Raw genomic sequence first — 27,751 nt, forward strand, 5'->3', positions numbered from 1 at the left:
ATCAAATTTTGCGAGCGTGAAACGCGAGTAGAAAATGTTCATATTCAGACCATAAAACATAATTTTTGTACAGAGCACTTTGAAAAAAATTGGAGGAAACTCTGGTGAGTTTAGTATAATTCGATAAATTGCTTGTCTTTTGTTATTTAAACAAAGAACAAATTCCACAATCTACTTTGAGAGATTTGTAAATCATACAAAACAAGGAAAGTTTGATTTCCGTGTTGAAATATGTTTTGTATATTGACTTCAAATTTGATATTTTAAGCTCCATATTGAGCAAGATATGTATATCACCTAAAAGGCAATGCGAGCGCGAAATGCGAGCGAAAATTTTATATTGTGACATGAAAGATTTTAAAAATAATTTTCTAAGTTTTCCCCTCATCTTATTTTATTCAATCGTCTTCCTCCTCTTATGTTTCCCCTTCTTTAGTTTCTCCTCTCTTTTCCCTTCTTTTTCTTTCTTTCCCCCTTTTTTTTGCTCCGCCAATAAGGGGGGCAGGCCCCTCGCCCTCCCCCGGCCCCTGGATCCGTCTTACATTTAAAAAAAAAAAAATATTAAAATAATATTATTTAACAGATTTTCTTGGAGGTTTCATTATCCATAAAAATAGTAAAATTGAACAATAGAAAAAAAATCAACTCTACAATCTTCCAAAAAAGTGCTCTGGGAGAAAATGGCACTGAGAGATCAGTGGAAAATGGTCACAAAATCTGAGCGAAGTGGACCTTCCGAAAAGCAACACTGCCGTCAAGGCCCTCTACGTTCGTTGCTCTATATCTGTATTGTCCGTATTAATTGTGCTCTCAGATCACCGACAACTCGCCAAGAAAATACTGAGTTCGCTTTCACTTTACCTTCTGCAAACATGGGAGGGAGTAGTAGTAGCCCTGGGAGAAGAATTAGTTTAGAACAAGATGCTGACGGAGGAGTAGTTAAAGTGAGTGAATAAATTACTTGTTTCTGATTGACTGACTCGGCTCGGTCTAGGGCTCCAGAGTAAACGAAGACGAGTCGAGCTCCGGGCCGAAGCCCAGGGCGGGCGGTGTGCACAGAAGATAAATCAGGGTACTATACCCAGTTGTTGTGTATCCGGACGGGTTGTGTGTCCGGACGATCAATTTTAGAATGTCATTTGGAAAATTTTACAAGTGAAGTTTCATCAATTTTTAGTACAAAATGTTAGGAAATATTATAACGAACAAAATAGAAAATGATTACAAGTAATGAATTCATATTTTTAGTGTAATCCACAGACAAAAAAGAAGGCTTCAAATAATTAAAGTGTCCGGACACCCGACCCCCCATCCTACTACTAGACTGTGGGATGGACAAGGAAAATGTCTCTAGTTTTTCATTTCCGTGGGGCGGCAAATACAACCACGGTTCTTGGCCATGATAATATGTAAAATATTATGAGTGAATACATGCACAATGTTGCCATCGGTAAATTTTGCTCCTGACACCTGACCTCAAAATTAAAATAATAATATGCAAAATCGTACCATTGACTCGACTGGAAATTCCGCCATTCACCCCGTGTGTTAAGGACTTCCGTGAACGCGCGCAAGCGTGCACCATGCATGTAACCTCGTTCGCGTTTTATTTTTTTTTATTCGCTGTACATGATATACGTTATATACAGAATATACGATGGCGGATAAGATGTCGTCGTCTTCGTCGTGTTTTGACAGCGAAAATGACGATTTATCACTAGCAAATATATGCTACATGCACGTCTTACCCAAGGAAAGAGGGCCAGTAAATTCCTTTCAAGTAAAGAGCTAGAACAAATTTAAGCCTTTGCTGCATTTGTTGATGTAGACTACCTGGGACTTCAGAATAAAAATAGCTATTCGTGCAGTAGAGAAGTTTGCGATTGACTTGCATGCAACCCGGCCCATCCCAGGGAGCAGTGGCTTAACAGTGCAGGGGGGGGGCAAGCTATCCCCCCTGGCGGAGTTCGCCGGGAACTTAAAGGGGAAAAAAGAAAAGGGGGAGAATGAAGGGGAAAAAAGAAAAGGGGGAGAATGAAAGGGAAAGGGGAAAAAGAGGAACTGGAAAAGGAAAGAAAGAAGAACATATAGATTTTCATGAAAAGGTGATTTTATTTTTTTTTAAATAAGCATGCAAAATCATAAACAAAATCTTGTTTACCGTGGCGTACAGACCAAGAAAAAAAAGGAAAAGGAAAGAGAGAAGGGTGAAAAATATGTTATCTTCTTTAACATTATGTCAAAATCTGAAATTGGATTTTTGTAATAAAAATGTATAATTTTTGCTCACTCGCATTGTTTTTTTTACCCGATACACCATATTGCCCCTCAAAATGTTGCCTCATGACGCCATTGCCTGCCCCCCCCTTTTGAGAAGCAAAATACTAAAATTTGTAATGTAAATATGCCATTAAAACAAAGGTGTGCCCCCTCTTTTGAAATTGAAGACCCTTTTTTTCATGTACGAAATATACTTCATTTGTGGGTGAAAACCTTTATTTTTTTTTTTTTTGCTTGTCAATTGCTTGAAAAACTTTTTTTTTTGGGGGGGGGGCTGGTCGAAACTTTCCTCTGAAAAATTAGCCCCCTTTTGGAAAATCATGGATCTGCCCCTGATAAGACTGGAGATTTTTTGCTCTTGCCCCTCCTGCATGGCCACCGACCCGTTACGCTCCTGCCCAGCCCGACCAGCATTGCAGCAAGATCCGAATGGATCAAACTAATGATCAGAGCCAGGTCAAACATCGTATCACCAGCATTCCAGCAATCGAAGGTGAAAAAGATACAGAGGATGATTTTGAGATGGTGATCCTTGTTATAGCGATCTTCGTCCATGCCAAAATTGTTTCACTTTGTGCTTTTGCATTTCATTCTCTGCAAAAGTGAAGCAGTACAAGCTTTGATGATTTTTGTATAGGTCTAGATTTCTTAATTGAATCGATATATAATGTGACTCATGTCATGACTTATTTCACCGCCACATTTACAAGCCTATGAATAGAAGACGAAGTAAGTCATGAGTCACATTATTCATCGACTCAATTAAGAAATCTAGATGTAGACCTATACAAAAATCATCAAAGTTTGCACCGCTTCACTTTTGCAGAGTGAAATGCAAGAGCACAAAGTGAAAACAAATTACCTTCGATCGCTTGATTGCTCAATGCTGATGATATACGAACGATGTTTGACCTGGCTCTGGGCAAGATGTAAACGCGGTAGGCCTACATTTATTTTGATCCATTCGGATCTTGCTGAAATGCTGGTCGGACGTCGGGCTGGTCTCCCGAGGCCGGGCTGCATGCAAGTCAATCACAAACTTCTCTGCTGCACGAATAGCTATTTTTATTCTGAAGTCCCAGGTAGTCTACATCAACGAATGCAGCAAAGGCTTAAATTTGTTCTAGCTCTTTACTTGAAAGGAATTTACTGGCCCTCTTTCCTTGGGTAAGACGTGCATGTAGCATATATTTGCTAGTGATAAATCGTCATTTTCGCTGTCAAAACACGACGATCAGACGACGACATCTTATCCGCCATCGTACATTCTGTATTATAACGTATATCATATACAGCGAATAAAAAAAAATTAAACGTGAACGAGGTTACATGCATTGTGCACGCTTGCGCACGTTCACGGAAGTCCTTAACACACGGGGTGAATGGCGGAATTTCCAGTCGAATCAATGGTACGATTTTGTATATTATTATTTTAATTTTGAGGTCAGGAGCAAAATTTACCGATGGCAACATTGTGCATGTATTCACTCATAATATTTTACATATTATCATGTCCAAGAACCGTGGTTGTATTTGCCGCCCCACGGAAAGTCACAATTTTAGCGACCATCCCACAGTCTATACTAGGCCTAATGGATAATTCGTTTTTCATTTCCGTTCAGCGTAGGCCCTACAGCGAAAACGGAAATCAGCATCGTCTTCCCTGTTCGTGTGTTCTGATTTTGTTTTTGATACATAAAAACACAGAACGAAAATAGCGATCGCAACGGGTTCGCGTTTAACACATTTCCTATTCCTATTCATTGAGCCAGTGTATCAACATTTCAAATCCTTTTTTCATAAAATCTTACGATCTTTTTCTATTATATTTAAACTTCTTATTTCTAGTCAATTTACTCACATTTGCATCGCCAAAATGTTGTTTTTAAGGCCGTTTTCGAGAGCACCACCTGTCCGTCGTCACAAGATGGAAGTCGCCATTTTGGAAAATATGACTCCAGAACCGGGTTAATCTTGCAAGTTACATTTACTTGTTGACACCCTCTAGGGGCATCAAATAACCATGTGTTATGTATCATTAAAATCGGCAGACTTTCTTCTACAAGTTAGTGACGATGTCAGTTCAATATCGGCAATGTTTTTCGTTACAAAAAGGAGTTTTTTGGACACTTACGGTAAATCGTGTTTCTATTTTCTTACTTCAAAGCCGTATAAACAGAAAATTTCCCAGGGAACAGTCAAATATCAGATATAAATTAATTCTTTGAAGTGTATTTGTATCAGAAAATCTAATTTTGATATATAAGAATGTGTCGCATAGCTGCGCAAGAGGCGAATGCAAGCCCATGTTGTGCCGCCTAGAGTGTGATTTTGGTGCCATGGCTGACCGAAAGGAGTGAGTGGGCGTGGTGGCCATGGGTGTGGTACTTGATGCATGTATGTTATTGTTAAACCCATTGAAATTAGTTGTAGGTGATAAGTTGTGCATTTGATTTCTGCATGAATTATGTGTATTGATGATAAATTAATGATAATTTCAACTTAATATTTCAAGAAAAAAAAAAAACAGGCGGGAATTAAAGCAGTCTCATTTTTTTTTCATGGTGTACAGGCGCAGACCATGCATTGACTGCTGCCTGGTACTGGTATTAAAATGAATAGATACATGACTATATCTATATTCTGTTGTTTTGTGTCATCATATAAATAAGCTGTCTCATCAATTCACATGATGTACACAATAATGGGTCCCTGTTTTATTATGTTTACTAGGAGGGAGATTATTTTGTAAATGTGATTTTAAATGTAGTAGAAATTCAGATAATGTCAGAGACTTGCTTTTTAACTTTATATATTCCAATATATTTAATGTTAATATATTCTATAATTCTAAGCAGTGGAGTACATTTCTAGGTACTGTTGCAGCTCCAGCTGTCTGATCTCGCATTCTCAGATCTGCAAACAAAAAGAGACATCATGGTAATTATACAGAATACAGAGTGAACATGGACAAACAGAAAGAAAAAAAAATTTACTTGCAAAACTTAATTTTCTACTTTTGAATGATATAAATCTTACAGATACCGGGAAGTATAGTGGGACATTCATTTTTATTTTCTGATTAAAGTCTGTTGAGGAATGAGACCCCCAAGAGTTGATTAATTTTTTTTAACAACGCAAAGCGTTCCATGCATTTCTCTTAACTTATTCTAATTTGTTATCTTTCTTCTTGTATACTATATTTTCACAAATAGAAGCTGTTTGAATAAGAAAAATATGAAGGTAACACAGCCATGCTCTACAAGATCACCTCTTGTGTTGCATTTTAGTCAAATTAACTTAGTAACCTACATGAAAAAAAAGTATGGAAGTTTCTTAGATCTACAAGTACCTGTAGATCTGCCACCCAATGGGTACTTGTCTTGGGTGGCAGAAAAGTTCTGCGTATAGCGTCCCTTTAAGAGGCCATATCTTCAGTTATGGTGCTCCAATTGTAATTTGGTCTTCACCATTGAATTTGTCTTGAAAAAACCTTTCAAGTGATGTATAATTTGTCTGTATTTAAAAAAAAAAAAAATCATGTAATATAGCTAACGAAAAGCGTGTTCTGGTTTTGTTTTTGATACATGAAAACACAAATATAAAATAAGATTAGAAATCAGAAAGAGCCCAAAAGCGTTTCTGATTTCAATGCGATATTCTGTTTTTGATCAACAAAAATGAAATCACAGCACGTTTTTTCTCACTGTGATTTAGTTTTTCTGTTTTCAAACTCAAAGACCGAACCACGATGCTGATTTCCGTTTTCGCTGTACGCTGAATGGAAATGAAAAACAAATTATCCATGAGTACCCTAATTAAGATACTGGTACATGTCATGTCTGGAGTAGCCTGGAGGCGTCTGGGGAGTGAAAGTTTAATACTCTACATATATCACTCCCCTAACACCTGGATTTGCTTTACATGCCTCTCGTGGAGGCCAGGATTACCCGTGTTGAACCTAGACCTAAATCACCAATTTTATTTTTTGTTTTTTGCCCAAAGTTATGTACATGGGCAAGTTTTATGTTTACTCCCATTTTTTTACTTTTTTTGTACTTTTCATTAAATAAAAAGTATTAAAATTGAAAGAAGTTAAGAGCAAGAGCGTTCACTTACCCTGTCTGTTTACGTCGCCATTTTTATTTCTTTTGTTATTGATACCTTGATACACACGCGGTAACACGCGTGCAGAGCTGCAACTTAGATTTTTTTAAAAATTGCATTTGCCAATATCACGATTCGTAAAATATTTGTTTCGGTTGATAAATATAAAGTAATTTGTATGATATTTATTGATTAAAACAAATATTTGCGATTCCTGATATCTATCGGCAGATGCAAGTATTTTTTAAATCCAAGTTGGCAGCTCTACTGCCAACTTAAAAAAAATTGCAACTGTATGGAAATTAGTAATCTTAGTCACAAAAGTGATATTTTGATGATTTTTTAAAGTGTGTAGTATGTACAGCATTGGCATGTTTTAGTCCTACCCACTCATTTAATAATAAAGGTTATGATTTATATCCTACCTGTAGATTCCCCACAGGAAGGATGGTTGCAGTGAACAAGTGCATTCTTTGTATCGCCTAAATCAGCTTTGTGAAACAGTTTAGCGATATCTCGTTCTTACGTAGAACAGTTAGTACGAAAGACACTTTAATGCAACAGGCCCCAGGACTCGTCCGTGTATTATGATTGATGGGTAGTCCAAACTGCGCGGACTTTTCAAAAATATTCATCAGGCTTAAATTTGTTCACAAACTATTAACAATTTATACAAAACCAATTCAAGAAATAGTTACCACATTGACGGCAAGATCGTAAATTGTTAAATCATTGACAAAAAGGTGAAGTAGGTCAAGTGTTTTCGGCGGTATCGCGATCTCAAACTTCTATTCTCATGATTATGATAGACGAATGCGTGCTATGCTGGAAACCCGCTCTGAAAAAGTGTGACCTAACTTCGCGGACCAAAGTATTTTAGATATAAAAAAAGTTTAGCTCAAATGGTGAGATATTTATATCAGATTGACGACAAAAAGCTATAGAATCGGTCAGTACCACATTTAACTCACATTTTTGTCTCACCTGCATAGCAGAGTGAGACTATAGGCGCCGCTTTTCCGATGGCGGCGGCGGCGGCGTCAACATCAAATCTTAACCTAAGATTAAGTTTTTGAAATGACATAACTTAGAAAGTATATGGACCTAGTTCATGAAACTTGGCCATAAGGTTAATCAAGTATTACTGAACATCCCATTAGAGTTTCATGTCACATGACCAAGGTCAAAGGTCATTTAGGGTCAACGAACTTAGACCATGTTGGGGGAATCAACATCAAAATCTTAACCTGAGGTTAAGTTTTTGAAATGTCATCATAACTTAGAAGATGTATGGACCTAGTTCATTAAACTTGGACATAAAGGTTAATCAAGTATCACCAAACATCCTGCATGAGTTTCACGTCACATGACCAAGGTCAAAGGTTATTTAGGGTCAATGAACTTTGGTCGATTTGGGGGTGTCTGTTGAATTACAATCAAAACTTTAAAAGTTTTTGGATCTGATTCATGAAATTTGGACATGATAATAATCAAGTATCACTGCACATCCTGTGCAAGTTTCAGGTCACATGATCAAGGCCAAAGGTCATTTAGGGTCAATGAACTTTGGCCGAATTGGGGGTATTTGTTAAATTACCATCATAACTTTAAAAGTATGTTGGTCTAGTTAATAAAACTTGGACATAAGAGTAATCAAGTATCACTGAACATCCAGTGTGCATTTTAGGTCACATGACCAAGGTCAAAGGTCAATGAACTTTGGCAATAATGGGAGTATCTGTTGAATTACCATCACAACTTTGCAAGTTTATTGATCTGACTTTTGAAACTTGGACATAAGATTAATCAAATATCACTGAATATCCTGTGCAAGTTTCAGGTCACATGATCAAGGTCAAAGGTCATGTGAGGTCAATGAACTTTGGCCATGTTGGGGGTATTTGTTGAATTACCATCCTATCTCTGTAAAGTGTATTGGTCTAGTTCATAAAACGTGGAAATAAGAGTAACCAATTATCACTGAACATCTTGTGCAAGTTATAGTAGTTTTCAAAGTCAGCACTGTTGTTATGTTGAATCGCGTGATGCAGGTGAGACAGCCAGAGGCATTCCACTTGTTATGATATCTGCTTGCAAAATGATGATATCGTGATGCTTGTTGAGAACATCAGATTTCTTTGGAACGGGTGCTAACGGTGACAAATTTACTAATCTTTTGTTAATATTTTCATGAATATTGAACTCATCCTATAGAACTGAATGGTAAATTTAGGTCTTTTTTCACGCTGATGATGTCAAATTTTAAGGATATTGGCTACTTTTTGAGACAATGACCATCCGTGAAGTATGGACACACACAAATTTTGAACTCACTGCCATACCACTAACATCCTTGCCATGGTCATGGACGTCACTGGGTATGGACCATGTGCAATTGTTTTACTGTTGCGTCACCTGTCACTGCCTGACCAAAATGGTTCTAGAAATCATTTGCAATGTTGAAAAGTGTCTTGTGGCATCTGATATTAATCCTCAGTAATTCCCTAAAATGCTGCAAAGTTTAGTTAAAAGATCCAGCAAAAGAAAAAGGAGTTTAGGGCTTTAGGCTAAACTTTAGCGCAGTCAAAGTCAGACTTGCAAACTTGGTCCATACGGTGCAAATTTTAGCTGCCATTTTTCTGGGGCGATGATTTGAGACACCCACACTAAGCAATCAATGTTTCCAAAGCTGCCCACTCTAGTTACCAATATTTGGTATCAAAATATAGATTATTAAAAAATGCTCACTATCATTTCATTTTGAAAGTGGGGGTGACAATTGTTATCAAAATAAGAGGGCTGGCGTCTCAACGTATATCTCAACCCATGGAGAGGTTTCAGCAACGCAGCTGAGTCAATGCACTTTTGTGTACGATCAGTGCATGTGTGTATGCTGATGTGAGATATGTCTTGTGTAGTAATGTATTGGATGTTTTGAATCACCAACTCAAAATTTACCCATCATGACATTCTTACTTAAAAATGCAGTAATTTCAGGAGAAAAGTGTTTCATATATTTGAAAGGATTTGTGGATACTTTCATCTCATACAAAGATTTGGGTAAGAATTTTTTTTGCAAAATCGAAGGTTGAAGACCGCCGATTTTTGCCGATGGCAACTCACTGGTAGGTCACTGGGCATGGATGTTAGGCATGGCAGACATACTCTCCAAAATGGGGTAGAATGCAATATCACTCCAAATAAAAGGAGAAAAATAAATTATGCACTTACCTCAGTTATATGAATAAAGGTCTGTTATTGTGACACAGAATCCTGACATCGAGGCACAACCTGGAGTCTGGACCCTCAAAAAAAGGGAAGTTGGACCTCCATGTCGCATTCGTTCTTGGCATCGATCGGCCACTCTTTGTTTTGTTTTTAATTTTGAAAGGAGAACGAATGAGAGAGAACATTTCCTCTTTTTTTTGAGGGTCCAGTTTGTGCCTCAATGTCAGAATTTTCCCCTTTTATTTGGGGTGCTATTGCGACCCCATTCTACCCCATTTTGGAGAGTACCCGCTGCCTAATATTACACGGATGAGTCCTGGGCTCCACCCGCTTTGCAGATTACGACTTACTATGAACTTAGGCATGTCAGGCGATGCCGTTGGTTCGTGTAGCACTGTCATGACTGTAGTGTACGTAGGCTCCACTTGCACTGGCATGGCACTATACTTCCATTAGGGCACTCACATTAGTATGAGGTTAGTATGCTATAGACTCCTACACCTACAGACCTACTAACCTCGTGCTCCGAACCGCGTTTGGCCATGGATTTCTAAGTAGTCGGCAAACATCGCTTCATTGCAGAAGTAATATTTGCTGAAACTCCTTCCTGCTACTCACCAGGTTTCTTTCCAGTGAGTAGCCATACAAATCTTAATTCTAGTTACTAGTTTTATGGTACAAAATGAGAGAATTCGCTTACTTATTAGTCTACTTGATTAAATACGAGCACCAATAATTGAAATACCTTCAAAAACAAGATTTAAGATTATTTTTGGTGATAACACTTTCTTGCAAGTAATTTAAAACAATGACTCATATATATAAAAAAAGAATAGAAAAAAAAATCTACGCACCTTGAACGAAACCAGCAGTACAAGCTTCATTTGTCAATAATACGGTCCATCAAAGTCTATACAATGAAAAGATTGGACACTTTACAGACTTCCCGTAATGCTTTGTGTCAATTTGCATTTAAAATAGTTTAGGTGCCTTGTCTTTCTCTTGTATCTTTGCTATATGAATATAAATCATGCACACTCTTTAGGCCAAAAAGTGATGTTCTCTCTGAACTTCAGGCAGCACATCACGAGCAATAAAATATGAGGAACAGAACATGTAAGATAAGTAACCGAAGGGACTTAATATCAATCGGTAAGGACGGTAAGTGAAATGGAACAATTTGAATAGATTTTAGATTTCATAGAAATAATTCATTATGTTCAATCGCATGGAAGTATTTCTTGTGGACTCCAGGAATCTCCAAAGAAGTGGAAGGATCCGCTCATGCTTGAGAGAGTTGCATGCGTCGCGCCATGATTTTCCCGTGCACAGCGGCATGTAATGAACCCTTGAGTGAGATTAGGGGTAGGGTGACTGCACACAAAGCTAAAATTTGTCATCACTTCAATTGATCCAATTGAAGTGTTGTCATCACCAATAATAATCTTAAAGTATGTTTTTAAAGTATGGATTTATTGGTACCCATATTTTATCAAATCATAAGAATTGAGCGTACAAAGAATTAAGACACCGTTATAAAACTACCGACAAGCTGAATAAAGGTTTTGAACTTAAATAGTGCCACCATCGAGCTTCCTTTTATTTGCTTGGAAGAGACATGCAAAACCACTTTCCAGGATGAGGTAAGTGATTGTACTCTTTTTTGTGTGTGATATTGGATATTGTATGTGATATGGAGCGTTGTGGCCCAGTGGATAAGTCTTCTGACTTTGAAACAGAGGGTCGTGGACTCGTGGGTTCGAATCCCAGCCATGGCGTAATTTCCTTCAAGAAATTTATCCACATCGTGCTGCACTCGACCCAGGTGAGGTGAATGGGTACCCAGGATTAATTCCTTGAATGCATGAGCGCTGAAAGGCAGCTCGAGCTAAAGCCGGGGTAATAATAATAACAACGCGCCTCGGAATAGAATATTTCTAGATAGATGGCGCTATTTAAATGCCTATTATTATTATATTACTTTGTGAATTTTTTTTTTCAAATTACAATTGTATAGCTACTCACAGGGAAGAGCCACGGTGAGAAGCGATAAGGAGTTTCGGCCAACATTACTTCTGTAATGAAGCAAAGTTTGCTGACTTTTTAAAAATCCAGAAATCCAAATCCAGGTGTACTAGCTTAGTAGCATACTATTACCTCCCAAAACGTGTGAGAGGCTCAGCTCTAGTCCTAGAGAATGAAAGTAATTCACTGACGTGAGCTTAATGTCCACATAGCCAGAGATTGTGCCTATATCATGTCGTATAGGTTTGGAAAATTTGCAAATTTTTAAGCTTTAATTTCCACTTTCCTTTGAAGCGATCCCGCCAATAAAAAAGTAAGTGGGCATTCATGCAATTCTTAATAGGTGTACTTGTACTTTTAGTTTTAACAAATAAATCAGTGAAATAGACTTTATTTCAACTTTATTTATTTGATGTATGTACAGCCTTCAAGGAAGTTCAAGCTACTCTTATTGACATATTTTTTCTCCATTATTGTCTCGCCCACCAGAGGTGAAGGCAAGACTTGGGGATCCAAATGTCATCCATCCGTCGTCCGTCCGTCACAAACCTAATGACACATAACTCCGCAACCATAAGTCACTTTTCAACCAAACTTGGATGGTAGATGGACTTGGGGGACCTGCATGTTGTGCTGCAGTTGGAGGTCACATGGTAAAGTCAAAGGTCATTTTCGGTCAACGTTAAAGTTTACATACAAGACTCTCTTATGACACCTAACTCCGCAACCGTAAGTCACTTTTCAACCAAATTTGGATGGTGGATGGACTTGGGGGACCTGTATGTTGTGCTGCAGTCGGAGGTCACATGGTAAGGTCAAAGGTCATTTTCAGGTCAACGCTAAAGTTTACATGCAAGACACTCTTGTGACACCTAACTCCGCAACCGTAAATCGCTTTTCAACCAAACTTGGATGGTAGATGGACTTGGGGGACCTGCATAATATGCTACAGTCGGAGGTCACATGATAAGGTCAAAAGTCATTGTCAGGTCAACGTTATAAAGTGTACATGCAAGACTTTCTTATGACACCTAACTCAGCAACCGTAAGTCACTTTAGAAAAGTTTTCAACCAAACTTGGATGGTGGATGGATTTGGGCATGGACCTATCACAAATGGACATTCAACGAATCCCCTCCTTTTGGCCAAAGACCGTCACTGCTAATCCTTTTATAAACAGAGCGCTGGCAGCTGACGCCAATCAAGCCGGTCATAAACACGCTATCACTGATGGACAGCGGAAATAAATTGTGCGCTGCTACTACACATTGCGATGTTGTTCGTTCACTTTATCAAAAGCAACGCACAGCAGAAACAAGAAAACAGGCGTGCATAAACATTTTTTACGTACATCACAAGTTACCGCACATGAAATGCATTGACATCACCTTGCAGATCAGTATATTTACGGCAAAAAAGCAGTTGAAATTTGACAGAGAAATGAGCGGAAAAATGTTAAAAATGCATCTTTTATTGACAATATTGATGTCGATAGTAGCGCTTACCTCTGGTCTGAAGTTGATTTTCATTTGGGCGTAAAATTCCAGAGGATTGGCGGAATTTGATAGGATTTATGTGATGATCAGATGACAATTGCACAGTATTGACAGCGTGAAATAATATATTGAAAACCGGAAATAAATTGCGCATTGCATTATAGGTAATGCAGGGAATTTCCCTGATCGCAGCAATTGAGCTTACGTGACCGCATCTGGTCGAGATCGGGCGGTGACTGTCAATGTCCGAGAAGGGATTGAGTAAACCAACGCCCCTGGCGCTCGTGGTAAAAATGCAAAGAGAAAGTTAACTGTGAGACAGCAATTTTGACAGCTGGAAACAGGTTGCGGACATAAAATGCTCTCGTTGAATGTCCATTCGTAGTAGGTCCATGATTTGGGGGACCTGCATTTTAGGCTGCATTCGGAGGTCACATGGTAAGGTCCAAGGTCATTTTCAGGTCAACGTTAAAGTTTACATGCAAGACTCTCTTATGACACCTAACTCCGCAACCGTAAGTCACTTTTCAACCAAACTTGGATGGTGGATGGACTTGGGGGACCTGCATGTTATGCTGTAGTCGGAGGTCACATGATAAGGTCAAAGGTCATTAATTTCAGGTCATTGTTAAAGTTTACATGCAAGACATTGTTATGACACCTAACTCCGTAACCGTAAGTCAATTTTCTACAAAACTTGGATGGGAGATGTACATGTTAAGGTCAAAGGTCATTTTCAGGGCAGCATTAAAGTTTACGTGCAAGGCTCTTATGACAAGTGTTATTCCATCCCAGTCATTTCAAAATGAAGTTTTGATACAATTCTGTTGCGTGCCCTCCCAAATCACAATATTTATAGTTATTTTCATAAGTGGGCGAGACACAAAATCGCTTTTGCCTTGTTTTTCTTTTTTTAATTTAAAAGATGTTATTGCCTACAGGTGTAACTTAAAATCAATAATATTTTTGTTTTCCAAGGTCTCAGAAGATGTACTAAGGCGCATGTTTGGAGAAGAGGATTCGACCAAATCAACAGGTACGGTGTCCTAGAATGGACTAACAGGATATTTCTATAAAAGAGGTTTTCGAGGTCTAAAGGTCAGCTATATCAAGAATGCATGATTTATTAATTCATGTGATACATGTACCTATTCTATATATTAAACTGATTAACTCATCAACTTTAATTGCATTCATTTGATATCTATTATGTAACTGACTAACTCATCAACTTTAATTTGCATCACAATTTACTCGGTCACAGTGTTATATTTGGAAGACAAAGGGTACAAAACCTACTTTTTCTTAGTTTTGGGTTTTGATTAAAGGGATTGTCCAGGCTGGAGATAGTTTTATCTTAATAAATAGAATCAGATAACAAATAACAAAGTTATTGGATTTCAAATATATGCATTATTCCAGTAAAACAGTTCTAGGCATGTCTTCATGAATATTCATTAGGTGGGCTGATGATATTATATCCCTACTTGTTCTTTTGTATTTTATTATATGAAATTAGGTGTATTCATTTTTTTTTCTACCAAGAACTAAAACAATTGGATTGATAAGTGCAATAGGTATTTATTGCTGCAAGTTATTTCATCATAATGGAGACACATTAGTTACACATGTATGAAAAAATGAAACAATTATAATTTCATTTTGATGAAATTTTCAGCATTTTGCTTTGTGGATTTTACTATATTTATTCAGATAGATATTTTCAGCCCGGACCATCCATTTAATGTACATGTACGAAACCCAATTTGTGTTAGGTTTTGGTTTCATCACAATTTTTCTCACCTGCATAACAGAATGAGACTATAGGGCCACTTTTCCGACGGCGGTGGCGTCAACACCAAATCTTAACCGAAGGTTAAGTTTTTGAAATGACAGCATAACTTAGAAATTATATTGACCTAGTTCATGAAAATTGGCCATAAGGTCAATCAAGTATTACTGAACATCCTGCCAGAGTTTCATGTCACATGACCAAGGTCAAAGGTCATCTAGGGTCAATGAACTTAGACCATGTTGGGGGAATCAGCATCAAAGTCTTAACCTAAGTTTAAGCTTTTGAAATGTCACCATAACTTAAAAAATATGTGGACCTCGTTCATGAAACTATTACTGAACATCCTGCATGAGTTTCACGTCACATGACCAAGATCAAAGGTCATTTAGGGTCACTGAACTTTGGCATATTGTGGGTATCTGTTGAATTACCATCATAACTTTGAAAGTATCTTGGTCTATATAAGAGTAATCAAGAATCACTGAACATCCTGTGCACATTTCAGGTCACATGACCAAGGTCAAAGGTCAATAAACTTTGGCCATAATGGGGGTATCTGTTGAATTACTCTCATCGCTTTGAAAGTTTATGGATCTGACTCATAAAACTTGGACATAAGAGTAATCAAGTATCACTGAACATCCTGTGCGAGTTTCAGGTCACATGATCAAGGTCAAAGGTCATGTAAGGTTAATGAACTTTGGTCATGTTGGCGGTATTTGTTGAATTACCATCATATCTCAGTAAGTGTATTGGTCTAGTTCATAAAACGTGGACATAAGAGTAACCAAGCATCACTGATCATCTTGTGCGAGTTTCAGGTCACATGACGAAGGTCAAAGGTCAATGGCCATTGGCCATGTTGGAGGTATTTGTTTAATTACCATCATATCTCTGTTAGTGTATTGGTTATTGGTCTAGTTCATAAAACTTGGACATAAGAGTTGTCAAGTATCACTGAACATCTCATGCAAGTTACAGGTCACATGACCAAGTCAAAGGTCATTTAAGGTCATTGAACTTTGGCCATTTTAGAGGTAATTATAAGATTGCTGTCATAACTTTCAAAGTTTATAGATATAGTGTATAAAATGTGGATATAGGGATAATTATGTATCACTGACAAGTTTTAGGTCACATGATCAAGGTCAAATGTGAATGAACATGGTATTGTATCCTTATATGAATGTTTTTTTGTGTGTGAATAATTATTTTGTAGCAGTTTTCAAAGTCAGCACTGCTTCTATATTGAATCGTGTGATGTATGTGATACTGCCAGAGGCATTCCACTTGTTTCCCTACAAATTCATTTAAATGTTAGGTTTTGTACCCCTTGCCTTTGAAGGACCATAACTCTGACCTGGGACGAACGTGATGCAAGCAAGGTGTCAAATTAAAGTTGATGAGTTACTCAGTTATGTAGAATAGAAATCACAAGACTAAATTGTGTATTCTTGATATAGTGACCTTTGAACTTCATTTACCTCTTTTAGAAACATCCTTAAAAAAATAAGAAAATTATAACCTTAATGATAACTGAATATTTGAGATGGTGGAGAGAATAATACTTGTAAAATGTTAAACAGTATATTTTTGTATTGAATTGAAGATACAAAATAACATGTGCAGATATTTGTCTCGTGTGCAGAGCAAGGTGCGACTAAGTATAGGCGCCGCTTTTCTGACGACATCATCGGCGGTGGCATCAACATAGAATCTTAACCTAAGATTAAGTTTTTGAAATGTCATCAGTATATGGACCTAGTTCATAAAACTTGGACATAAGGGTAATCAAATATTACTGAACATCCTGCCCAAGTTTCATGTCACATTACCTAGATCAAAAGTCATGTACATGTAGGGTCAATGAACTTTGGCCTTGTTGGGGGTATTTGTTGATTTCTATCATAACTTGTTAGGGGTTTGGTTCATGAAACTTAGACATAAGAGTTATCAAGTATTACTGAATGTCCTAAGTAAGTTTCAGGTCTCATGACCAAGGTAAACGTTCACTTCATATCCAAGTTCAACTTCAAAAGTCATTTGGCGGTCAGTGAACTTGGACCATTTTTGGGGAATCAATATCCAAATCTACATCATAACTTCGAAAGTATATGGACCTAGTTAAAACGAACACATAACTGACATAAGGGTAATGAAGTATTACTGAACATCCTGCCTGAGTTTCAGATAACATTACCAAGGTCAAAGGTCATTTAGGGTCAATGAACTTTGGCCATGTTGAGGGTAGTTGTTGATTTCCTTCATAATTAACTGAAAGTTAATGAATCTGGTTCATGAAACTTGAAAATAAGAGTAATCAAGTATCATTGAACATTTTTTGTTAGTTTCAGGTTACATTCAAGGTCAAAGATCATTTAGGGTCAATGAACTTAGATTATTTGGGGGGAATCAAAGTGAAACCTTAACCAATCTTAAGTTTTTTAAATGTCAGAACTTTGAAAGTATATAATGGATCTTGTTCTTGAAACTTAGACATAAGAGTAATCAAGCATCAATGAACATTCTGCGTGAGTTTCAGGTCACATGACCAAGGTAAATGAATTTCGACTATGTTGGGGCTATTTATTGAATTGCCATCATAACTTAGAAAGGTTATGGATCTAGTTCAGGAAACATAGACATAAGGGTAATCAAGTATAAATAATTGTTTTGCCTACATCTTAGATCACATGATCATGGTCGAAGGTCATTTTGGGTCAATTGACATAGTATTTTACTATCATATGAATGTGAATAATTGTGAATAATTATTCAATAGCTGTTTTCAAAGTCAGTAGGTGAGGCTGCCAGTGGCGTTCCACTTGTTTGTGAATAATTACTCTTCAGTCTAGTTTTTAAGTCAGCTATGCTTTTTTTTAATACTGGTGAATTTTTTTAGAAATTCCTAGTTTTATTTTTATAACAAGTTCTTCCACTGAATGAAAAAAATATATGTTCCAGTAGTCATTGATTACAAATTAGAGCCATTATGAAAATTCTAGGATAAAAGTTGCATTGTTTGATGTGGAGCATTTCGGTACTTTCTTTGTTTCCCTGAAACCTTTCTATTGTCTATATTGATTGCTACAATGTGAGTTAACAAAAATATTTCCCCCTTATCTTCTGTTGCAGGTGATTCAAGAAGTTCAGATCCCCTACCCAGGGTAGGTAAATTCTCTGTTATTGGTCAGAAAGCAGGAGTTAATCCCAACTTTTATTTTTGTATTCAAGTATCATTGTCTTGTTTATTACCCATTTCCATTTTGAGAGAGAAAAAAAAAACAAAGGGGCAAAGCTCGATTCAGTAAAATATTACCAAGTATTTATCAACATAATACGGGAATCATTAAAATTCAGGCCCGAAATGCATGTGAGCATGAAATTTGAAGACAGACTCTTTGCACAAGAAATGTCACAACTGTTTGCAAAATGAACAAAAATTAGGCTCAATATATTCAACTTTAAATGTCATTTACCTGTCATTTAATGGCATTTATAAATAATGTAAAACTCCTGTTTGATACTAAATTTGTGACCACTAAACTCAAACACCTTAAGTGTGAAGTCTGAGGCGTCATGGTGTAGTGGTTCTTACCCCTACCTCTTCATCAGAGTTTCGTGGATGCAAGTCTCTCTCCAGATGTTTATTTCCTTCAGCAAAAAAACTATGTACTGTACAGCACTTAACCCAGGTGAGGTAAATGGCAGCCTGGCAGTATTTTATGCAGTGCACATAACAGTTGCTCTGTTATTCCATTGAGAGAAATGATGCTCTTGCTCTTTGATTCATCGGTTTGTTTTAAATTCTTTATTCTGTTGTGAATAGCGGTCAGAGGCAAGATGGAAAGCTCGTATGGATGAACTAGAAGATCACTACAGAGAAAAGCTTAGGAATGCAGAAGAAAAGGTAGGATATATTATCAATTGTGCTGCCTATCATCTATGAGAGATAAAGGGGGATGTTGTAGAAGAGGAATGATTGTCAGCGCACAACACTTGTAGGGGAAGGCGGGGTAAGTTGAGCATAGGGGCAAGTTGAGCCACCAGCCCCAGGCCAATAATGAATGAGTCAGACATTGTGGTGGTGTCATGTATTGATGACCCATAGCATAACCCCTAACCCCACCATATTGTTTTCAACTTTGAAACAAAAAGTAGTTTTTTAGAGGGAAAAATATGAATTTCAGCCAAAAAAGTAAAAAAGAGTGTGAAATAGATAAGTGCTTTATAAACACACACGTCTTTAAATATAATAAAGACATGATAACAACATTATTAGTCCAGGTATGGATCTTCATTCTTGTCATAGTCTTTTATATGATGGATGCATAATAAATGTGTGGATACAAAATTATTGCACTAAGTTCGGACTGGGGTAAGTTGAGCCAAACAGCATGGGGCAAGTTGAGCCATGGTAATTCCTATGGTAATGTATCTTAAAAAACAAACAAACCATAAAAATCAATTGAAATGCTGGCTGAAAGAAGCAAATTTACATGAATGCTCTTTTCCTTTTAAAGGATGTTAGTATTCATAGAGAATTAGCAAGTGAAAAGACTTTAAACAAAAAATTGACATGCTGGTTCTCCCTCATACATTTTGTACATAGTTTTTGTGGCTCAACTTACCCCAGAAGGTGGCTCAAACTTACCCCATATATGGGGCAAGTTGAGCCATTTGACATCGTTTTTTTCAAAGGTCACTATGACTTTCGGTGTGGGGATAGAAAGTTATATATAGGTGGAAAATATTTCAGAAGAATTAAATTTCAAGGCAAGGTACTTATTTCGACAAGATTATTAATCATATCAATTCTAACATGCAAAAAGCAAAAACTGTCACAACTTACCCCGCCTTCCCCTACCTGTCCGATGGTCCCAATCCAGTAAAAAATTGCTGTCGGGCCAGAAAATTTTCAGAAATAGCCAGCTTTACTGGTCTGACATGACCAGTTAAAATATCAAACTGATACAAATGATATTTTCGCCTATTTCATTATAAAAATTACTCTTCAGAATTGAGAATTGGCTCTCACAAATTATGTCATGTGTGTACTATTGGTTTTTAAGGGTTTCTTGGGGGGCAATAAAAGACAGCAAATTACTATTTTTATGTTTTTCTTTATTTTGGGGACTGTCCAACCAGTAAAATTAGGTTCAGACCAGTAAAAATGGAAAAACTGGGTATCTACTGGTCAGACATAAGAGGTTGGACCAATAGTAGGAAAAAACGGTTAGTGTGGAGCCTTATGATGGTGATAAAGATGAGTTTTAGGGGAAAGAGGCAGTGATATCTCTTTGGGAATTTGATGTAAAGACTAAAAGCTTTATAGCCCATTTATTTTATACAAAAATGTATACAAAACTCTAAATCAATTAGCACCTGAATATCTTAATAATACCATCAAATTATACACACCCTCTCGTAATCTTCGTTCAATCACTGACACATGCAGACTTTGCATTCCCTTGTCAAAACTCTCCTCTGCCGAAAAACTGTTTGCTGTAGCAGCTGCCAAGACTTGGAATGCTATCCCTCTTTCAATAAGAAATGTGTCCAGTGTTCTTGGCTTCAAATCATCCCTTAAGACATATCTTTTTCCTCAATTAATACTTTCCTTTTTATCTTGAATATTGTAGTAATCGTTGCAAATATTAAATTGTTTCCTACTTTTGTATGCACTATGGTACTTTTTGTTTTTAGCGCCTCTTAATACCCATTATTATTTTACCTCTTTAATATTTCAGACCAATCATAAGTGTGGTTAGAGAGGGGGTGGATAGAGAGTCAGCCTGGGAGTAAACATTGATTAGTTTGAATGGCTTGACTCCGATCGCTATTCAATTAGTAAAATTCACCTGTTTGAATGTTCGGCAGATCCCGATAAGACACTTGAATACTTAACAGAATGACAAGATAATAATTATTGTTTTTAAATACTTTAAGAATGATGTTATCGAGGTAATTTGACAAAAATTAACAATGATTGTATCACATTCATAGTTAAACACAAACCTGAAAGAGCTCTGAAAATTTTAATCCCACCCGGCCTTGTCCTCGCTGCGCAATGTATGTTGTCTGTGTGCTTAAAACAGAAACTACACACACAAGTAGCTCACTTGAGCTGATATTGGACCTTTGACAGCCAATGAAACTTTCTTGGGAGACAAAGAAGAAGAAACTACATGCTTCCCCATTATCAGGAAAGGTCATGACTTCAGAAACAAATTGACCCCTCCCCATCTTAGTGTGTGTGTGTGTGAGAGAGAGAGGGAGAGATAGGGAGTGGGATCGGAGCCAGGAGAATTTCCTTTCATGTTTTAAAACAAAGCTTCCCCGGCCCCTTAAACATTTCGACATGCACCGTCACCTAAGCACAAGTTCTTGACTAGTCTCCCAAAATAGACCCAGTTATAGGTTCAAATACTGGTAATAAAAATTGTAATTTTGAAAGATATTTGAAATGAAAAATATTTAGCAAAATATTTTTTGAAATACACCCATGTACTGTGTGTAGCATCATGAGCAGTGCCACAAGTAGGGGTGGGGGAATGGTGTGGAATCGAGATGAAATCTTTCAAGAAGTGAAAGGCACACCTGCCTGTCTGTCTCAAAAAATAAATGTACTTCATGAATGAGTTGTTTACTTTGATGTAATTGTACTTTAGACTGTAAAACCATAGGCTGACCTGAACTGATTCAATCATATGCGGGGGTGTGGCACTTGGAGGGATGCATTTAATACAAGCATTTATTTAGGAAAGATTTTTCATTGGAACAATAATCTCATTTCATAAAGTTTTGTTGACATAGAAATGAAAAAGAAGGGAAAGAAATGGCCTCTTTTATTTTATGGGAAACAGATAATACTCTTTACCCCTGGTCTTTACTTTCAATAATTGAACCCTGTCTAAATTTGTAACATGTGGCTTTACTGGAGAATTTCTGCATTAGGGGTCATATGAAGTAGGCCAACTATTGTGACTTAAAAGACATGATTCCAACGAACAATCAAATCATTCAATTGCTCTTTCAGGAATTAATCGAATGGTGAAAATTACATTCGTCCCAGGCCCAATAGAGGGAAAGAAATCCTCTAACATTTGCACATAAATTTTGAGAAAAAAAAATCGAAATGTAATCTTATCAATATTTTTGTTATTCTTTTGATTTTAATTTTCACAGAGTGCTGCCTTTTACAAGTTAACTGCTGAACAATTTCAAAAAGCTGCAGATGAAGTTGAAGCAAAGTTTATGTGAGTTTATTGATGTAAAACTATCATCTTTTGTTTATTCACCCATTATTTTTGATTGGGCAATAAAATTCTAAAAATCTTGGTTAGACAATGTAAAAATGGTATGCAATTATATTTCATGAAAGGCCTTACTTCTCCAGAGGTTTACATGTCTTAAAGACATAGGTTGGCAGTTTCATAGTATTGAGTAAAGTACTCAAAAGATTTATGGAGTGGCCTATCCCTAAACAAGATAGGTGGGGGGCTTATTCTGGGAAAAACAAATTTGAAAAGTAGAAGGGGGTATCTATTGGAAAAGGAATAGACATGATAATACATAGAAGAATGGTTATGAGAAAACACGGGGGGGGGGGGGGGGTTGACGAGTGGATACCATGCGCGACCAAAAAAACACGTAAGAAGGATGTCTTTTTCACGATACAACACATTACGTACGTAACGTGATACGGGTGTCAAAAACACAAAAATAATGAAAAAAGGGTATCTATTTCACTAGGAAAATTACGTGTTTAGGGTCGAATTTGTGGGAGTGATAAAACAAAATTAAAAATGTTTTATAAAGGATGTCCTTTTTGCCCCAACACTTCGTGTTTAGAGTCCGATTTGTGCGAGGTGTAGAAGGTGGGGTCGTACTAAACCAAATAAGGTAAAGCCGACAACTGAAGGAGCCGTAACAATAAAACATTCTTGTACTTGTTTAGGGGTTCATTTCAGAGAATATTTGCCAAGAGTATCATTCGTTTCCAATACTTGTTAAGAGTACGGTTTGACACGCCAATACTTGTTAAGGGGTGCATTTTCAGAATATGGAAATTACGTGTTTAGGGTGCTTTTCGAGACCATGGTCGCACATGGTATCCACTCGTGAATGGAAGTGCCCCCCCCCCCCCCCCCCCGGGGAGAAAACCAACAGCATAACTTTTCACTCTTCACTTACAATCAAGCAAAAGCAATCTCTTCAGTCTGATATGAACTGCAGATCGACTCAGCCCATATTTTTTAATTTCAGATAGTGATGGATCTGACATTCCTATTCTCTATCAGGTGCTAGTATCAGAGCTTCTTTTGTTAACATTCAGAATGAGAAACAACACTTTTATAGAGCAAACATGGATTGAAATCAAAAGATCATGATTAATTATTGGCAACAATAATTTGTACCCTCCGTAACCAGCTGCAGCGAGCCTAGCCAACAAAGTGAAGGATTAGTTGGGCGTGAGCAGAAAGTTGGCATTGTAATAGCTCATTTAATTGGTCATCTGTTTAAAATGGGAGGAACCTAAATTCAGTAAATAAAGCACTAGAACCAAGAGGAGTTTTCAGAATGAGTACATAGATCTAATAGCATGCTGTGAAAGGTAAGCCGGTTTAGAATAATAGGAAACTTAAGTTTTCAGAAAGCCACCCCAATTGTATGTTATTTTCTGTATACTTATCTTTTACTTTGTTCTTCTTTATGTAATTTTTTTCCTGGATATCGATGGTAGGAAGCAACGGTTTGTTCCCATTTGTGAAAATCTTCAAAATGATGTCTTGAAATGTTATGCCCAAAACCCAAACCAGACATTAAACTGTGCCCAAGAAGTCAAGGCATTCAACACATGCATAGAACAGGCAAGAATGGTATGTTACAAAGATCTCAAAAATTGTTATGATTGATTTGTTATTAATTATTATGATCATTTGCAGTAGCTGGACCAACCCTTCCTAACGATTTACCTCTAAAGGTGTGTTAATGCTTCCACTGCGTAGACAAAATCAGCGTTTTCAAACATTGTTTAAGAACACCGATCAAATATGTGGTTCTGGAGGTGCTGTTTATGCTTAAAAGGGGAATGAAACCTTGGGAACAAGTGGGCTTGTGTGGAAAGAGAAAAATTCAAAGAGTAAGATCAAAGAAAGTTTGAGAAAAATATGACTAATAATGAGAAAGTTATGAGCAGTTGAATTTTGCGATCACTAATGCTATGGAGATCCTCCTATTGCAATGCGACAAAGATGTGTGATGTCACATGTGAACATCTTTCCCTTTGATGGACTATAAAATACCTCCAAGTCTTTTTTGCTCTTTACTATGGTGATACAAACTCTGTATCCATAATGTGTATTCTTTTAAAATCTATATTACATGACCTAATGTAGAAAGAATAGATGATTTGCTGATAAAGGCAGTTTAAGTGAAATTATATACAAAAGTAATGGGAAAGTTGTTCACATGTGACATCACACATCTTTGTCACATTTCCATTTGGAGGATCTACATTGCAAATAATATCTAACTTTCAAATGTTCATAAATTTATTATTTATTCAATTGCGCTCAAACTTTGTTGATTTGTTTCTTTGATTTTTCTGTTTTCAAACAAGCTTTTTTGTTCCAGAGGGTTCATTTTCCTTTCATTTTTCAGAAGCGAAATCGCGATCTGCAGATGGCTTCACATTGTAATTTTCGTTGAGCAGGAAAGCTAGGTCAAATTGGGCGCGCCCTTTTTCAAAAGAGTGTTATGGTCAACAATTATTTTAACTTCAAACTATTTTCGATCTTTAAGTAATTGCATGGAGCTACATGACATACCGATAGAATTTTAACCATGGTGAGAATAATAGATGAATAAAGAATATCAAAGTGTACATAAGAAAATAATAAGATTTGTTTATGCTACTGGGCTTTTGGCTCAGCAATTCTCACCATAACTCATGTTCACTGCTCATGTTATTTTTTTTTGTAAATCTAAATTAGAGGAATAGTACTTAGTACGTAACTTAATAATCATACATGCAAATGTACATTGGTCATTAATAGAATCAGAGAGCGATGAGAAGTAATTCCATGGAGGTAAGTCCCTAATAGAACCATGCGACTATTTGCCCGCAGATTTTTATAGCACTGGACGCATGTAACAAATGACGTCATTAGAACACGTTTCGATCACAGTCCTTTTAATATTTGCCCAGAAAGCCTGATTCTGGTCAAACGAGTTTAGAAATGCACCTTTTTTGTAAGTTTTTGATCGATTCTGAAATGTCGTTTCAATGAAAGTAAGCATGAACGCAACCGTGTTTTAGACTAATCACGCATGAAAACGCCGATTGTGTCCTGGAAAGTGGAAGCATAAACACGGCCTTTACATCAGACAGGCATCCATTTATTCAACTTTCATGTCCACACTTCTTTTTCATAGTGTAATCTAGTATGAATAATTATTTTATTGGTAACTAACTCATGAAGGTCTTTAAATGATCAAATAGTGAATACTGTAATATAGGCCTATTTCTTAGATTTTTTTGTCTTGCTTGTATAGCAGAGGGAGACTAATAGGCGCCACTTTTCCGAGAGCGGCAGCGTCATAGTCAACATCAAATTTTAATATAAGGTTAAATTTGTGAAATGTCATCATAACTTAGAAAGTATATGGGCATAGTTCATGAAACTTGTACATGAGTGTAATCAAGTGTTATTGAACATCCTGCCAGAATTGGCAGTGACATGACCAAGGTCAAAGGTCATTTAGGGTCAATGAACTTAGATTATTTTGGGGGAATCAAAATGAATTCTAACCAATGGTAAGTTTTTGAAATGTTAGAACTTTGAAAGTTTATGGATCTTGTTCTTGAAACTTGGACATAATCAAATAATCAAGCATCAGTGAACATTCTGCCTGAGATTAAAGTCACATGACCAAAGTCAATGAATTTTGGCCGCGTTTGGGCTATCTGTTGAATTACCATCATAACTTTGAAAGTTTATGGATCTAGTTCATGAAATGTGGACATAAGGGTTATCAAGTATCACTGTTCATCTTGCACAAGTCTTTCGGTCAAAGTCAAATGTCATTAAATGTCAATGAACATAGTATTTTATTATCATAAGAATTGTGTTTTGTGAGTAATTTTTCTAGTTGTTTTCAAAGTCAGCACTGTTGCTATATTGAATTGTGTAATGCAGGCAAGACTGCCAGAGATGCTTCACTTGTTATATGGTATTGTAAAGTGCATAGCGATATATCATGTTTATTATGTGCTATATAAGTAGCCATTTGAACTGAAATACAAGATAATACATCCTGTAAGAACCATCTCTGAATAAAATGATAATTCCATGCAACTACAAATTTATGTTCTCATACATTTAACATGTATTTTTTTTCATTAATTTGTGTATTTCTTCATTCTTTCTGCAGAATATTTTACTGAAGAGAGGTGTGGGTGCTGCGTCATAACAGATGATATGAAGATAGCCTGAAAGGAATATGTTTGCATATTATATCTTTAACTTGTACCTTGTAAATATTGTGGTGAAATGAGAAAGAGACCAACACTAAAACCATGGTCTCCTCATTAGAGAGTGCATTGTATTAGAGTTACCCATATCATTCTTTCAGTCAGATCGTCTTGTCATCAAATTTTGTATCGATACCCATTCTTAGAATTTCTTACAATTATTGAATTCTAGGATGTTTTGGTTTCATACTGCAATCAGATATTCTATAAATTCATGCAAAATATGGAGATTTGGAAGATAAAGGTTCCTCATGGAATGAAATTGTATCTTGTTCATAAGCAGAGAATGACAGGTTTTTGAGTCGTAATGCATTATTGAGTTAATATGATAAATTCCTACCGAGAAATATTCAATCATTCAAGACAAAGGTGTTTTGACAAAGTAGTATGAACATGGCTTTTCAATGACTTCAGATGTACAATACCCCAATCTTGCAGAAATATTGCTAATGCACTTCAGTGAACTTTGCAAATCCCTTTTTCATGCACGCATCGAAGTTTCAAAATTTTGCAGTATTTCGACCGAGATGCACATGAATGGAGGCAGCCAGAATGTTGTAATCTACACAACTTCTTTTGTCTACTCTGCAGAGGAAATGATTGTGTAAGCATAATATGATCAAACATATAAGTGAGCCTCTAATGTGGTTTTGCAGATGCATTTAATGAGCCCTACTTATCACAATGTTACTGAATATTGTATTTTCTAGAGGGACCTAGTTGCAAATTGCCACAAAACAAGCCTAGGATTTGTATTCTTACTAAATTGAATAATAATAAAAAATATGTACTTCATACTTGTTACATACAAGAACATGAATTTATTTAGGGCTTCACTGCTTGTCCATTCATTACCAAGAGTGGAATCACATTCTATGGATAAGTGTAATGTAAGACATGCAGAGGATCTTGTACTAAATGGCTCTACATATCCTGTTACTTAGAATATTTGGAGTTCCATTGTTACTTAGGATATTGTGAGTTAGAAGGTTGCGAGTTCGATTCCAACTCTGCCATTGTCTCCACTTTGATAAAAAGGCCCAAGAGTGATATCGGTCGTCTATTATGTCAGCCACTATGGCTGATTAATCTAGACGTAAAATGTTTCCAAGGTAATTGGTTATATGCCAGCTTGGCGTTTACCAGCAAAAAATGCTGTCCTGCCGAGTTCCTACGGGAGTTACCACAACAGAAACAGAATATGGTCTCTGAGCAATCTCAATCAGATAAGTAGAAAGTGGAAATATGATCAGAAAATAAAATTTTAATATTAACGTTGAA

The 27,751-nt window shown here is 36.7% G+C and overlaps 1 protein-coding gene across 1 annotated transcript; it reads left to right on the forward strand.

Moving 5' to 3' along the window:
* Nucleotides 1–764: 764 nt before the first annotated feature.
* LOC121410300 (MICOS complex subunit MIC19-like) lies at nt 765–27,751 on the forward strand. Its single transcript, XM_041602294.1, has 7 exons — nt 765–944; nt 14,115–14,172; nt 18,067–18,098; nt 18,761–18,841; nt 22,120–22,190; nt 23,678–23,813; nt 26,371–27,751. Exons 1-7 carry the CDS (start codon nt 873–875, stop codon nt 26,407–26,409), a joined length of 489 nt encoding a protein of 162 aa, XP_041458228.1. The 5' UTR covers nt 765–872; the 3' UTR covers nt 26,410–27,751.

This window comes from Lytechinus variegatus, chromosome 3, assembly GCF_018143015.1.
Source record: "Lytechinus variegatus isolate NC3 chromosome 3, Lvar_3.0, whole genome shotgun sequence".
Classification (NCBI taxonomy): Eukaryota; Metazoa; Echinodermata; class Echinoidea; order Temnopleuroida; family Toxopneustidae; genus Lytechinus; species Lytechinus variegatus.